This window comes from Polypterus senegalus, chromosome 2 (assembly GCF_016835505.1).
Source record: "Polypterus senegalus isolate Bchr_013 chromosome 2, ASM1683550v1, whole genome shotgun sequence".
Taxonomy (NCBI): Eukaryota; Metazoa; Chordata; class Cladistia; order Polypteriformes; family Polypteridae; genus Polypterus; species Polypterus senegalus.
This window is the reverse complement of record NC_053155.1, coordinates 109,061,641-109,077,214: the sequence shown is the minus strand read 5'-3', so window position 1 is coordinate 109,077,214 and position 15,574 is coordinate 109,061,641. Positions and strand designations below refer to the sequence as shown.

The 15,574-nt window shown below is 38.3% G+C and overlaps 1 protein-coding gene across 3 annotated transcripts in view; it reads left to right on the top strand.

The window, feature by feature from the left end:
* The window catches only part of cntn5 (contactin 5), a 1,359,131-nt gene extending 1,346,704 nt beyond the window's left edge, over positions 1–12,427 (top strand). For all 3 annotated transcript variants that reach the window (XM_039744349.1, XM_039744347.1, XM_039744348.1), the window contains exon 25: positions 11,166–12,427. In XM_039744349.1, coding sequence (XP_039600283.1) covers positions 11,166–11,263 — 98 coding nt within the window. In that variant the 3' untranslated portion in view covers positions 11,264–12,427. The remainder of the gene's footprint in view (positions 1–11,165) is intronic.
* Positions 12,428–15,574: the final 3,147 nt, after the last annotated feature.

Sequence of the window (15,574 nt, the reverse complement as noted above, 5' to 3'; positions counted from 1 at the left end):
CCACCGTGTACAGGCGTGTGCAGGAAATGGGCTACAGGTGCCGCATTCCCCAGGTCAAGCCACTTTTGAACCAGACACAGCGGCAGAAGCGCCTGACCTGGGCTACAGAGAAGCAGCACTGGACTGTTGCTCAGTGGTCCAAAGTACTTTTTTCGGATGAAAGCACATTTTGCATGTCATTAGGAAATCAAGGTGCCAGAGTCTGCAGGAAGACTGGGGAGAGGGAAATGCCAAAATGCCTGAAGTCCAGTGTCAAGTACCCACAGTCAGTGATGGTCTGGGGTGCCATGTCAGCTGCTGGTGTTGGTCCACTATGTTTTATCAAGGGCAGGGTCAATGCAGTTAGCTATCCGGAGATTTTGGAGCACTTCATGCTTCCATCTGCTGAAAAGCTTTATGGAGATGAAGATTTCATTTTTCAGCACGACCTGGCACCTGCTCACAGTGCCAAAACCACTGGTAAATGGTTTACTGACCATGGTATTACTGTGCTCAATTGGCCTGCCAACTCTCCTGACCTGAACCCCATAGAGAATCTGTGGGATATTATGAAGAGAAAGTTGAGAGACACAAGACCCAACACTCTGGATGAGCTTAAGGCCGCTATCGAAGCATCCTGGGCCTCCATAACACCTCAGCAGTGCCACAGGCTGATTGCCTCCATGCCACGCCGCATTGAAGCAGTCATTTCTGCAAAAGGATTCCCGACCAAGTATTGAGTGCATAACTGAACATAATTATTTGAAGGTTGACTTTTTTTGTATTAAAAACTTTTCTTTTATTGGTCGGATGAAATATGCTAATTTTTTGAGATAGGAATTTTGGGTTTTCATGAGCTGTATGCCAAAATCATCAATATTAAAACAATAAAAGGCTTGAACTACTTCAGTTTTGTGTAATGAATCTAAAATATATGAAAGTCTAATGTTTATCAGTACATTACAGAAAATAATGAACTTTATCACAATATGCTAATTTTTTGAGAAGGGCCCAGTACAGTTTCTTTTAAAAACAAAGATGCTTTTGCATTTTTTTATGATAGTAAAAATAGACACAGGCTGACTTTAGAATGATTTTAAATGGAGCAAATGCAAAGAACCCTCTTATGCATTATGTGATAAAGAAGTTTGGAAGAAATATATGTAAACTTGGATTTCAAGCACAAATTGACATAGTTACTAAAAAATTACCAAAGAGAAAATAAATAGCATACCAGAGTCTCAGCCTAGTAGCTCTTTATAACCGGTGTAATGGGATGATTAGTAACCGCTATTAGTTAGCACCACAGTTTAGTATCTGATTTTAATGATGATTCCTACCAGTATAAAATGTTTTGGCTGTAGCAAACCATATCATCATTTAATTCGAACACCAAAGGCACTTCAAATAGAGAGACCTGATTTTATGGCAAACCTCACAACCTCCTACTGACTAAGCACACATTTTCTATTAAAACTTGATAGGGGATACCACAGGTGGTGTAGCGACCAGAATAAGTTGATGATGAATATTTCAGTTCCATCATCTTTTCTTTCTCATTTTTTTTTTGAAGTATGATATCTTTCTTTTCCTGTTATGTTCCTTTGTGCTTATATACTATAAATAAGTCTGTTGGGTCTAACTAAAAACTGAAAACCAATCTCAAATGAGACAAACAAAAGGTTATTTGTATGTCAGCAAAAATTGCATAGTGAAATCTAGAAAGCAATTTCTCCTGAATATACTCTAAAACAACATAAACGACTCATAAATACTTGGATTGAAAATAAGGTAGTGCTTCACTGTAATACTCCGGTAAATAGTTCCTGCTGCTTTTCTATATAGTACAATGACCATCACTATGGAGTTTTTCCTTAATGTGAATACTTCTGTTTCCTCTAATCTGCCAGAAGATTTAATAAACAATCTGCACCCTGCCCTTTGAGAAGCTATAAATGCATTTGTCATTTGCTACTTTGCATTCCTGTCTGCTAAGGTGGACATCAGGGCATTTTTAAACCTTTTAAAGCTCCAAAGTTCAAAGCTGAAAATGGTAATTACAATCATTATGAAAGTAGGCAGTATGCACTTGAAATGACCACAGCCCTATTCAGTAATGACAACACTGCTATTGTGGTGTAAAATTCTTTCTTTAGATTTTGGGCGTAATGTATGAGTCACAGAAGTGGTTTTCTTTCTCTCACTATTTCTCCTGAGAGCTGCCAGCACACTTACCAGGGACAGCACCTGCCCTGAGAGTCCCTCAGTTGGACACTAAGGTGACCTCAGCTTCACATTGTGGGAACACACACAGTCAGACCTTTACCTTAAAAGTATGAATGATTATATCATTATAATGCATGTACTTTGGGCAGTTCCAACATAACGGCAGATAAGACAATTTACACGTTTCAACAAAAACAGTTAAACATTTAAGGATACAATGTTTATCTCTGTCTTTCTGCAGCAATGTCTCTATTAATGTGAGCCTGTTTCAGCCCCTATAATATACTAAATTACAGTATGGTACAATTTAGTTGTTCTCATAAAATGCAATAAATGCATATCAAAAGCTTGTTTTTTTAGTCCATGTCAGTTCATAGAAACCCCATACCTTTAATGGTAATTCCTTCTAGTGGCTCATCTTTCTTAATAAGTCCTTTGTTGTAATGAAGCTATAAAAGGTGTAGTTTATTTACTTTACGTCAAGTCCATAAGAGTACTCCCTTTTGTTCTCAGTTCACTATTTAGACCCTCTACTGTAGTAGGTCATCATCTGCTCGTCTCCCTCAAATATCCTCAACTTTTATAATAATGTAGCTTTATGTGAAGCAACAAGGCTATTCAACTATGCTTTTGTATCCCACAATCACCACATATGCATATTTTACAATATTTAAAAATGACTATTGTTTTCTGAATTTTCACAGTATTTACTATTTTTTATCCAAATACAAGTAACAGCTTCAGTTATGCCATATCAAGGCAACAATTTATTACACACAAAAATACAAAGGTCCGTCTCTTTATAACTTTTTTAATAATACTGTCTTAAATATCTATTTGTCAGGTAAGTTCAAATGGTCTACAGATAACAGAAAATGCCTAATAAACATGGTGAGCAGATTATCAACAGAGAGAGAATACAGAATGATTACAAAATTTAAAAAAAGGGCTAACTACTGGGTGTTTGTTATGTGCTGGACTCCAGCAGTGTGATGAAGTAACTAAGACCCTGAACTTTAAACCACAAGACCACTAGATCAGTTCTCCTTTGTGACTTATTGTGTAACCCTAAACAAATCACTTCATTATACTGTACAGCAATTAAAAATATGCAAACAAATGTATAATCTCAATTTAGGCATCTGACAAACATAAACTAATAGGCTTTTAAAAAGACTTTTATATGGTACCACATCAAAGATTTATCCTGAAACTTAACCTACAAAACTGCATCTCAAGTTAGTTAACCATGAAGAGACAAAGAGTGCCGATAAGAGGAGAATGCTCCACGTGGAATGAATCCATTACTTTTTCTGATTTATAATAATGACATAGATTTCGGTGTAATTAGTAAAACTGTGAAACATGCAGATAGTATGAAAACTGGAGGAGTGTCAGGCATTGAGGAGGCAGCAAAAACAATTCAAAAAGACTAACACTTGGAAAGTGCAGTTTTTAACATGGAAAAATGCAGAGTGGTACACATGGGCAAAAGGAACATCAGTTATAAATACAATATGGGAGACATCAAGAAGCAACTCCTAAAAAGAATTTAGAAGTTTATGTTAGGTTATATCATAGAGACTGGTGAATATAAATCAAGGGAAGTTATGCTAAGATTATTTAATGCACAAGTGTGACCACATCTGGCGTACTGTGAGCAATTTTGGTCACCATGCTACAAGAAAGACAACATTTTAAGCTATGCAGAGGGGAGCAACCAAATGCATCCCAGGACTTAAGAACATGTCTGCTCTGACAGACTCAGAGAATTAAACCAGTTTAGTCTGGAGCAGAGGGACTGTGTGGGGACCTGATCTACGTCTTAAAAATTCCCAAAGGTGTTGATAAGATCTTGCAGAACTCTTTCAACTTAAGGGTGAATAACATACTCAAGGACACCAGTGGGAGAGATACATTCAGGATTGAAACCAGGAAACAAAGAGTTACTTTACACAAAGAGTTTTGGGAATCTGGAACAAACTACGAAGACATGCAGTTGAAGCATAAGCCTTGACAACCTGTAAAAAGCAACTGTATTTGGATGAGATATTGGGGGCAGCTTGGCCGGCAAAGGTGGATGAGTTTAAATACTTGGGATCAACATTACAAAGAAATGGGTATTGTGGAAGAGAGGTGAAAAAGAGAGTGCAGGCAGAGTGGAATGGGTGGAGAAGAGTGTCAGGAGTAATTTGTGACTGACGGGTATCAGCAAGAGTGAAAGGGAAGGTCTACAGGACGGTTGTGAGACCAGCTATGTTATATGGGTTGGAGACAGTGGCACTGACCAGAAAGCAGGAGACAGAGCTGGAGGTGGCAGAGTTAAAGATGCTAAGATTTGCATTGGGTGTGACGAGGAAAGATAGGATTAGAATGAATACATTAGAGGGTCAGCTCAAGTTGGACGGTTGGGAGACAAAGTCAGAGAGGCAAGATTGCGTTGGTTTGGTCATATGCAGAGGAGAGATGCTGAATATATTAGGAAAAGGATGTTAAGGATAGATCTGCCAGGTAAGAGGAAAAGAGGAAGGCCTAAGAGGAGGTTAATGGATGTGGTGAGAGAGGACATGCAGATGATGGGTGTAACAGAGCAAAATGCAGAAGACAGAAAGATATGGAAAAAGATGATCTGCTGTAGCAAACCCTAACAGGAGCAGCCGAAAGAAGAAGAAGAATGGGGGCAGCTTGGCTATAATCTAAATAAACAAGCCTGTAGGGCCGAAGGGTTTCCTCTCATTTGTCAAATATATGTTCTTATATTCTAATAACAATAAAATAATTACTTTTGTCTATAAAAATATACTTCACTTCTGACTGATCCTTTAGTGAGAAGGGTTACCAACAGTTTTTATTTTAGAGTGATGACAGATTACTGTCTATAAAATTATTAATATTTCATTTAATATTGTTTTTTGTATCAGTATACTGCTGCTGGATTATGTGAATTTCCCCTTGGGATTAATAAAGTATCTATCTATCTATCTATCTATCTATCTATCTATCTATCTATCTATCTATCTATCTATCTATCTAAAGTTTTTCAGTTCTCTGGTTTATAGTAAGGAGCTTTGAAAAGAGTGAAACTATATTGGAATAGACTAAAAGCATTAACAAATAGGTTACATTTTTACGATTAAGAATCACACTAGGTTTAGTGAACAAAGTAAATAAGAGTATGTCAAAGACATTTTATTTATGGGTATACCTTGTGGTAGATAGGGGCGCTCTCGCTCCCTTGAACCCCTGTCCACGACTCCAAACACCAGGTAAAAGTCCTCAAGTTGACTTTATTTAATCGCCACAGTGCACAAAGCACACTCTCCACCACTATACTAATAAATAATCACAATACTACACAATAAACCAATCCTCCAGCTCCCAGACACATTGCCACCCTTCCACCCAGCTCAGCTCGCTGTCTGGGAGCTCCTGCAGTCCTTTTATATCTCCTGACCCGGAAGTGTTCCTAATCCCCAGTCCATGTGACTCTCAATCACTTCCGGGTCAGGTACAAGTTCTTTTCTTCACCCCGGAAGCACATCATTCCTCTTGTCCACGTGTGCTTCCGGGGCGTAGGGAAAATAGCCATTATTCCTCCCTGCAGCATCCCCTAGTGGCCCCCACGGCATCCAGCAGGGCTGCGCATAAAGACTACATTGTCCATGATGCCCTACTGGTGTTCTGGGGACCTCCATACTGCAAGGAGGGCTCCACCTGGTGGCTTGGGGGTATTGGCCGGGATAAACCTATACTCAGTGCTGTTCAAAAGACTTTCTAAATATCAGTTTCCCACTTTTATTATTTAGTTTGCCTCAAGCCTCTGCTGCTGTTAAGACACATACCGTGAGCATAATGCTAGAGCAATGAGCTCTAGTTGGCCTACATGTTTGATTTTCCTTGTTCCTCCCATTGGGTCACTGCAATATGTTTAGAATTGCCCAGTGACAGACTGAGATTGGAGGGTGTTAGGTATTTTCCTTTTAAGTAACAATTATCATTCTTTTTTCAGCACATCTTAGGGAACACTGACACATGAACAGTTTGAGTTCATAGTGATAATGCTAACCAAAAATGAGAGCTAAACTTATAAAGACAGAGATAATTTGCATAACAGTTGGATGACCCATTACATCATATAACACTATGTATCTTATATGGATAAGAACTATCTTGTATGGATAAAACAGCTAATGAAAGAGTAATATATATTTAGGGAAAACAACTGACCTCATGGGAAGCTTTCCTTACACAAAACAGGATAAAAAGGCAATGCATACAGATAAAACACAGAGAATCTCCCTCACAGAGGGCACTTGACATAATATCAAGCTTGCTCTTGACATTTTTAAGAATTTAAATTTAATAATTTGACAATTTAGAATAAACTGCAATACTTCTTTCTCCTTCAGTTTTATGTAATTTCACCCCCTCTCATTTCTTGAACAATCACTGTTTTGCACAGAGACAGAAAGTAGTAAACATCTTGAATGATTTGTTATACAACAAAGTATATACAGTAAATCCCTTTAGCTATGTGTCCTTGGTGTTTTTATTTTCCATAAACTCTGATTAGCCAAAATTTTATGACCATCTGCCTAATATGCTGTTGCTCCAACAAGACTTTTGAAGGTGCCCGGTGATATACAGCACCAGGACATTAGCAGCAGATCCTCCAACTCCTGTAAGTTCAAACTTAGGTAGGTGGTATGCAGTAAATAAAGTCCACATGAATGTCCATATCCAAGGTTTCCCTGAAGAACATTGCCCAAATCATCCCTTTGCCTTCGCTGGTTGGCCTTCTGTCCACAGTACTTTTTGGTGCCTTCACTTCTCCAGGTAAACAATACCCATGTACCCAACTGTCCACGTGAAAAAGAAAATGGAATACATCAAACCTAGGGACGTTTCTCCATTTTTCCATGGTCTAGTTCTAACACTCGCATGCCTACTTTAGGCGCTTTCAATGGTAGACAGGGGTTAGCATGGCCACTCTGATGGGCGTGCAGTTACACAGTCCCATACACAGCAGGGTTCAGTGCACTGTGTGCCACGATTCATTAATCGTGTAACCATTACAATTATCTGCATTTTGTGCCCTTCTGTTGGTTCTTACCAAAGATAGCCTCCATTGACCTCCCACATCAGTAAGACTTAGCCAACCAGCAGCTTGTCAGCAGTTTGTGGTTTTTCCCTCCTTGGACCACTGTCTATAAGTATAATCTGACTCAGTAGTCTGGCCATAACAATTTGGCACATATGAAAGTCACTCAAGTCTTTACACTTGCCCATATCTTTTATATCCAAAACATTGACTACAAGTACATAATGTCAGCTTACCATCAAATTTATCCCTGACCTTAACCTGTGCTGTTGTTACAAAATAGTCAATGTCATGCACTTCATATTGGAGTGGTTGTAATATTTTGGCTCATCAGTATATAGTAAATGCAAATAAATCATTGTATACACATCTGTAAAAAATATGTTTTTATGTAGAGTGAACAGGAGAAGATGGAGATCTAAAAAGAAAAATTATTAAACAAAAGAGGTACTTAGGCACCAGAGATGCCTGCTGTCTATTACTGTTGAATTCAAGAACTTGTCTTTAAACCTTACTGATGAAGCAACCTCTGATAAGAAGGGTACCCACATCACTTTAGCTTGAAGGCTTTATAGTCTTCTCAACAGACCTAACAGATAATGACTCTTGCTTGCACGACTAGCCATATGAAGCTGCCTCCCTGTAGCATGGCATCTGTCTGATAATATAAATAAGTCCTGCTTTGCTCTGTTGGTCAGCTTAACATCCCTGTAATACCTAGGGCTCATCTCTTCAAGTCTTCACACAAAGCACACACGTATCAACAATTGTGATTAATATTGATTCTTGATTCCCTAAGTAACAGCCCTAGCTCTTTATGTGATCACTGCTAACATGTTGCTTATTTCTAGTAGGCATGATGATGTTATACATGACACAAACAGTAATGAGTTAATCAATAAATTTGTTCCAGAAGCACACTCAACTAACTCCCATAATTACTAATGAAACATGTCTGATATAACAGTTGATTTGTAAGTTGTCAATGTTCTTCATTATGGATTATTCTTGGAACAGAAACAGTAGTCAAAATTTTTCTTTAAGCAATGTATTATCCATAAATAAAGATAAACATAATGATTTACATTTACAAGTAGACATGATTGTGTGTTTTCTGAAATGTAAAATAATTCATAGGAGTTACATACATAATAATTGTACTTCTTGTTTATATAAACATTTCATATCATTGTGCCATATTCATTATGTAGCCCTGTCTTAAAATGTACCTCAACATTTCAGACTCGGACAGTACTATTTTCTTTCAAATGTGCAAGAATCAGTTGCAATGGAGGCCATTTCAGAAAATATGCTTCTCAGTGATGACATTTATTTAATAATGTTTAACAACAATGATCTTTATTCCCCTACCTGACTGTTTTAAAGTTGCTCGCCTCTTACACTTTTTTCTTCAGAGTTTCTATAGTAAGGTTTTACTTGAGGTTTTTGATTTTCAATTCAGGATGGTTGTCAGATGTGTATTTATGTACTGCTGCTATTTTTCACAAACATTGCATGTATTTGTTATAGTCTTGCATTTACTTCCTTCCTGTCAATATATACTGTTGTCAACAAAAGTGCCATATGTTACTATATCTTCTTACTAGTTAAGCCTGCACCATGTATAATGAGTGCTCAGTCATATATTGTATTACAGAGCATCAGCTACTTGCAAAAACTATGCAGGGCAGGGAATGTCTGCATGCTGTCCACAAGCTGCCTATTTTGAAGCTACTGATGATTTATCTACCTAATCCATAACTGGCATTTAGTTTTGGAATTTAATAAATACCTACTAATAAACTACATTTGGAATAAAAAAACTTTATCTGACTTTTAAGAAAACATCAGGTGTATAAGAAATGGAGTGCAATGTACTCTGTACATCACTTTAAATAAATGAAAGCAGAAAAGGAATCAATGCTTATTTCACACTGAGAAGTAGTGGAGCTGTTACTTAGGAAAAAAAAACAAACTACTGCCATTTCCATGATGGATTGTTGTGATGTGATTACTACTAATTACTAACTGGCTGTTGTAAGTTGTGCTTATTGGCAATAACAACCAAGTTGACTTCATTTAACAAAATTTTTGCATACTGACATTCACTTCAGTTCATGCAAATACATAATCCATTTGTTCGTACCAAGCTCACTCTACATGAATACATACTTTAAGGCATGTTGTAAGATGTACTGTAAATAATGAATAATGAATAATCAATAATGAACTCCGAGTCCAGCTCAGGGCGGCGAAAGAGCAGTACAGGAGAAATTAGGAGCAGAAGTTGCAGAACAACAGCATGAAGGAAGTGTGGGATGGGATGAAAATTATCACTGGCTGCAGCTCGAAGCGGGATGCCGCCATCGAGACAGACGTGGAGAGAGCAAACCAAGTGAACAACTTCTTTAATAGGTTTGACCACAGTAACCCACTCTCACCTCGGAGTACTGCATCCTCCAACCATCCTTCTGCTGATACCAGCATAGGTGAGACATCCCCACCCACAATTACAGCAGCCCAGGTGAGCAGAGAGCTGAAAAGACTTTGTGCCAGCAAAGCAGCGGGGTCCAGATGGTGTATCACGACGATTGCTGAAGGCCTGTGCGTTGGAACTGGGGAGTCCTCTACAGCGCATCTTCAACCTGAGCCTGGAACAGGGGAGAGTCCCAAGGCTTTGGAAAACATCTTGTATCACTCCTGTCCCAAAGGTATCACGTCCTAGTGAGCTGAATGACTTCCGGCCTGTTGCTCTGACGTCACATCTGATGAAGACCATGGAGCGGCTGCTGCTTCACCACCTGAGGCCACAGGTCCGTCACGCCCTCGACCCTCTGCAGTTCGCATACCAGGAGAAGGTGGGAGCGGAGGATGCCATCATCTATATGCTACACCGATCCCTCTCCCACCTGGACAGAGGCAGTGGTGCTGTAAGAATTATGTTTTTGGACTTCTCTAGCGCCTTCAACACCATCCAACCTCTGCTCCTTAGAGACAAGCTGACTGAGATGGGAGTAGACTCACACCTGGTGGCATGGATTGTGGACTATCTTACAGACAGACCTCAATATGTGCGTCTTGGGAACTGCAGGTCTGACATTGTGTGCAGCAATACAGGGGCACCGCAGGGGACTGTACTTTCTCTGGTCCTGTTCAATCTATATACATCAGACTTACAGTATATAGAATCTGATTGAGACAAACTAGACATACCTATTTACTGATCCAGTAAAATTCTTGTGTTGATTGTTATGAAGGTACTAGACATACTTACCAAACGACCCAGTGAATCTCTAACATACACATATGGATATAAAATAATGTATATTCTGACCATAGCATAAAAATATATATTTCAATAATATATTACTTTTTTGTAATTTTTTTAGACTGTTTAACATTTTTCATTCATGATAAACAATACTTGACATTTGCATTACAATTAAGAATTCTGAAAAAAAAAAAACAAGTTGAATATAACATTATAAACATTTGTATTTGTATATGTTTCCAATGTAAAATATGACATATAATGAAGATACTTTATATTAAAGAGCACAGATCATTTTGAAAAGTATGGCTTTTTAGATATGGTCCTGGGATCACCTAATACAGAATTAGGAGCCCTTTTTTGCAGGACAGTTAAATATTTACCTGGTTAACCTGACATCTTGAAGGAAACACTGAATTTCAGGAGTCTTGGAATGTCTGATTTAACTTGAAGTTTGCTTAATATGAATTTATTAAACTGAAACTGAATTACAGGCACATGCCTTCATAAAATCTGAAAAAAAAGAAAAATAAAAGAAGCAATATGTGCAGGATCCTAGAAGTAATGTTTGTCTTTCTTTTCTCTTAGGAGTAAAAGTTGCAAATGAACAAACATCACTGCATTATACTACCACAAGTTCCTTGATGATCATGCTGCTTCTGGTGTTAGTTATTCCTTTGAACTAAAGGTGAAACCCTTGGACCAGCTTAAGAAGGACAATATGCAGTTGGACCTCTTTGTGCCCGAGTAATGAAGCTGGCTTGCTTTGCCTTATCTTGTGTTGGAACGGGAGGCACAGTATATGAAATGGCCTGCTGGAGGCAGAAGATTCAGAAACCTCTTACATTTACATTCTCTTTCTGTCTCATTTTTTGTGTGTTTTCCCCAGGCTTATATTACAGTGTGTAGTATCATACTGTACATTTGGTAGGAAAGGGATTTTATTTCTTTGGACATCTTAACAGGGCTGTTTAATACAATTCCTTATTTGATGAAGTTATTTTCTTCCTTCTGAAATGTGGAATAAGGATGATAACGTCAACGCAGTGGATTTCATTTAGAAGAAGTTTTTCCAATCTTTATGAAAGCAAGTTTATGTTCTTCATTAATTGCATATGTTATCCATAGCTTTGTGAAAGGAAGGTGAAGAACTGTTTTAAAAGTGCATTGTTTTCTATTATGAAGGTTTTTTCATAGTATCAGAGGTCTTACTATTTGAGAAGCCACTTTTTGTACTTTGTGTTAAATTTAGAGAAAGTGATGTGTGTATTGGCTATTCTAATTATTTTTTTTTAAATAGCCAGTGATGCTAGATAAACATGAGGAGGTCAGTTCCTAGTAAGACTGGTGAGTACCTATAGTGCCCAGATAGATTACAATTACACAGTGTAATTATTCTTTGGCAAAGCTTATGATGATAAAAACACAAATATATGTGATGTTTATTTTTCAATGGACAACAACCTGCGTTTTCATTAAAAGTAAAAAAAAAAAAAAAAATCTTGTTGCAGATATTGTTTGGTGGATTGCTAATTCTTTCTCAAGCCCCTTTACCTAATTCCAGGTTGCAGAGGGAATAAAGCTCAGTCCTGACAGAAAGTTAGGAATGAGCTCCGGTTAGGGACAGGGCATCAGTCCATCACAGGGCCCAAAGCATGTGCATACTGATATTAAGACATAGTCAATTTAGAATTATAGATTAACTTTACATGAACACCTTTAGGGACTTTATAGCAAAACTGAAGTACTTAGAGAAAACAACTCATACGAACATGGAAAATACACAAACTTCATAAAGTTAACGATTGGTTATGTGAATCAAACCCAGGGTTCTAGCTTTGTGAGGTAACAGGGTGGTCACATTGATAAAATGCTTTGAAAAGTATCGATATTCAGAACTGTTTTCAATGCTACTGATTGGGATGAACACAAATAAATAAATAAAACAATGTAAAAATAACTGGATTGCTTTTAAGCCTGTGCATTAAATCAATATTGTCACATTTTCAAAAGTCAAAAAAAAAATGCAAATAAAAGAAGAGTAGTGCCATATTTTATAAATGTTAATATTAATGTGGTAGTACATGCATCAGCTTCTTATATTTTACAATTGAGGTGTGATGTGAGTTGTCAACCACAACACAATCTCCCCCAAAGTCAATGTCCTTCTGACCACAGTCATTGTAGCCTATACAGCTATCAGAGATTTCTCAGGCCTAATGACTCTGAGGGATTATCGTATGGCCAATATCATTCTGAGTTCAAATTAAAAAATAGTATTCATATTAACAATGGCAGCTCACATCAAATGCAGTTTCTTGAAACATTGGCCAACTATAGTTCACCCTCAATCATTGAAACTTTAAAATTAATTGTGTCAGCCATTACGTAGTTCCAGGCCCGGTTCTGGAGGCGAAACCATCATCATGCCATTTAATTTCAGCTGCCCCCTCACCCTATAATACCTTCACTCATTTTCTAAACCAGTGTATTTAAAATTAAAAATTTTCACAATTTCCTTAATGTCAAAAAAAATTAAAGCCACAATTCACATGTTGTGACTTGCCCATTTTTCTTTGAAGCAAGTTACCAACATTCGACGGGAAAAGACGAGTCCCATGGCCGCCCTCTATGTTCGGCTGCCTTTGTGCATGCACCCTTTGCATGACAGGCAGAACCGGGCCTGCGCAGTTCCACTGATCAAGTGAGCCTTCTCCTGTTGCGTATGGTGTTGAGGATCTCATTCACACCAGCAGACTCAAGTGCCAACAAAGCAACATGAAGAAAAGTAGTAGTATATATATTTGAGTCAACAACCCCCAGTTGCCTAAGGTATTATGTTTAACAAACAACAGCTACAATCAGTTGCTGAAACAAATAAATGTCAGATGTTATAAATGTTAGAGATTGTACAGTTACTTCATATGTTAGCTAACAGCATCAGAAATGGCTGTTGGCTCAACAAAAACACACATTTATCAGCAAAATAGTGTAGTAAGGCAACTTATTTAATGTTTCAGTGATACTGAAATGGGAGCGGTCACCAACCTCTCAAAATTCTTTGTAGAGCTCTGCATGCCAGGCTTTTAGATGCTTGGTAAATTTTTTGTGTTACCAACTTTCATTGCTACTGCTCTGAAGCATCTTTTGCATTTGGGCCTGCTGGTTTCCTTAGGTTTGCCTGCATTCCTATACATCACTCCTCTCACTGCACTTATTGTTCATCATTGATCATAAATGCGCTAAAACTGCTGTAGTTGCCACTTTTATAAAGTTAATTTTAACAGCAAGACAAAGAGTTATAAGAGGCGAGGTGGGGCCGCTGCTTTGTGTGGGGAGTGGGATGTGTATGTGCTGTAGCCTATAGGTGTCCAAGGAATGACCAAAGAGGAATGAATATTATGAAAAATTAGTACTGGTGCCATTATCACTTCAACATACACTTGAAAAATGGCTGTACTAACTTTCAACGTAGGTGTTAACCACTTGTTAAGTGCAATGGACTGCTTGAGCAGTGGGCATCAGAGTATCTATTGTATTTATATTGTGTTTGCATTTAATATCTAACATACTGTAGCAGATACTTGGGATACCTTCACTTTACGGATCAATTCTGATATTTTTATTCATATTTCACACAGATCGTCTTTTATAATATGAACTAAAAATAAATATGTAAAACACATGGAATTGTAGCTTTTCAAATTGGATTTAAACCATCTTTGTATGGGGCAGTAAATTTGTTACAGACATGAATGTGATTTGGTTTTGAATGCTTGAATCAAAATGGTCTAGAAGTTTACACTCCCTGACTAATTTTGCATGAATCTACACTCACCTAAAGGATTATTAGGAACACCTGTTCAATTTCTCATTAATGCAATTATCTAATCAACCAATCACATGGCAGTTGCTTCAATGCATTTAGGGGTGTGGATCAAGACAATCTCCTGAACTCCAAACTGAATGTCAGAATGGGAAAGAAAGGGGATTTAAGCAATTTTGAGCGTGGCATGGTTGTTGGTGCCAGACAGGCCGGTCTGAGTATTTCACAATCTGCTAAGTTACTGTGATTTTCACGCACAACCATTTCTAGGGTTTACAAAGAATGGTGTGAAAAGGGAAAAACATCCAGTATGCGGCAGTCCGGTGGGCGAAAATGCCTTGTTGATGCTAGAGGTCAGAGGAGAATGGGCCGACTGATTCAAGCTGATAGAAGTGCAACTTTGACTGAAATAACCACTCGTTACAACCGAGGTATGCAGCAAAGCATTTGTGAAGCCTCAACACGCACAACCTTGAGGCGGATGGGCCACAACAGCAGAAGACCCCACCGGGTACCACTCATCTCCATTACAAATAGGAAAAAGAGGCTACAATTTGCACGAGCTCACCAAAACTGGACAGTTGAAGACTGGAAAAATGTTGCCTGGTCTGATGAGTCTCGATTTATGTTGAGACATTCAAATAGTAGAGTCAGAATTTGGCGTAAACAGAATGAGAACATGGATCCATCATGCCTTGTTACCACTGTGCAGGCTGGTGGTGGTGGTGTAATGGTGTGGGGGATGTTTTCTTGGCACACTTTAGGCCCCTTAGTGCCAATTGGGCATCGTTTAAATGCCATGGGCTACCTGAGCATTGTTTCTGACCATTTCCATCCCTTCATGACCACCATGTACCCATCCTCTGATGGCTACTTCCAGCAGGATAATGCACCATGTCACATAGCTCGAATCATTTCAAATTGGTTTCTTGAACATGACAATGAGTTCACTGTACTAAAATGGCCCCCAGAGTCACCAGATCTCAACCCAATAGAGCATCTTTGGGATGCGGTGGAACGGGAGCTTCGTGCCCTGGATGTGCATCCCACAAATCTCCATCAACTGCAAGATGCTATCATATCAATATGGGCCAACATTTCTAAAGAATGCTTTCAGCACCTTGTTGAATCAATGCCACGTAGAATTAAGGCAGTTCTGAAGGCGAAAGGG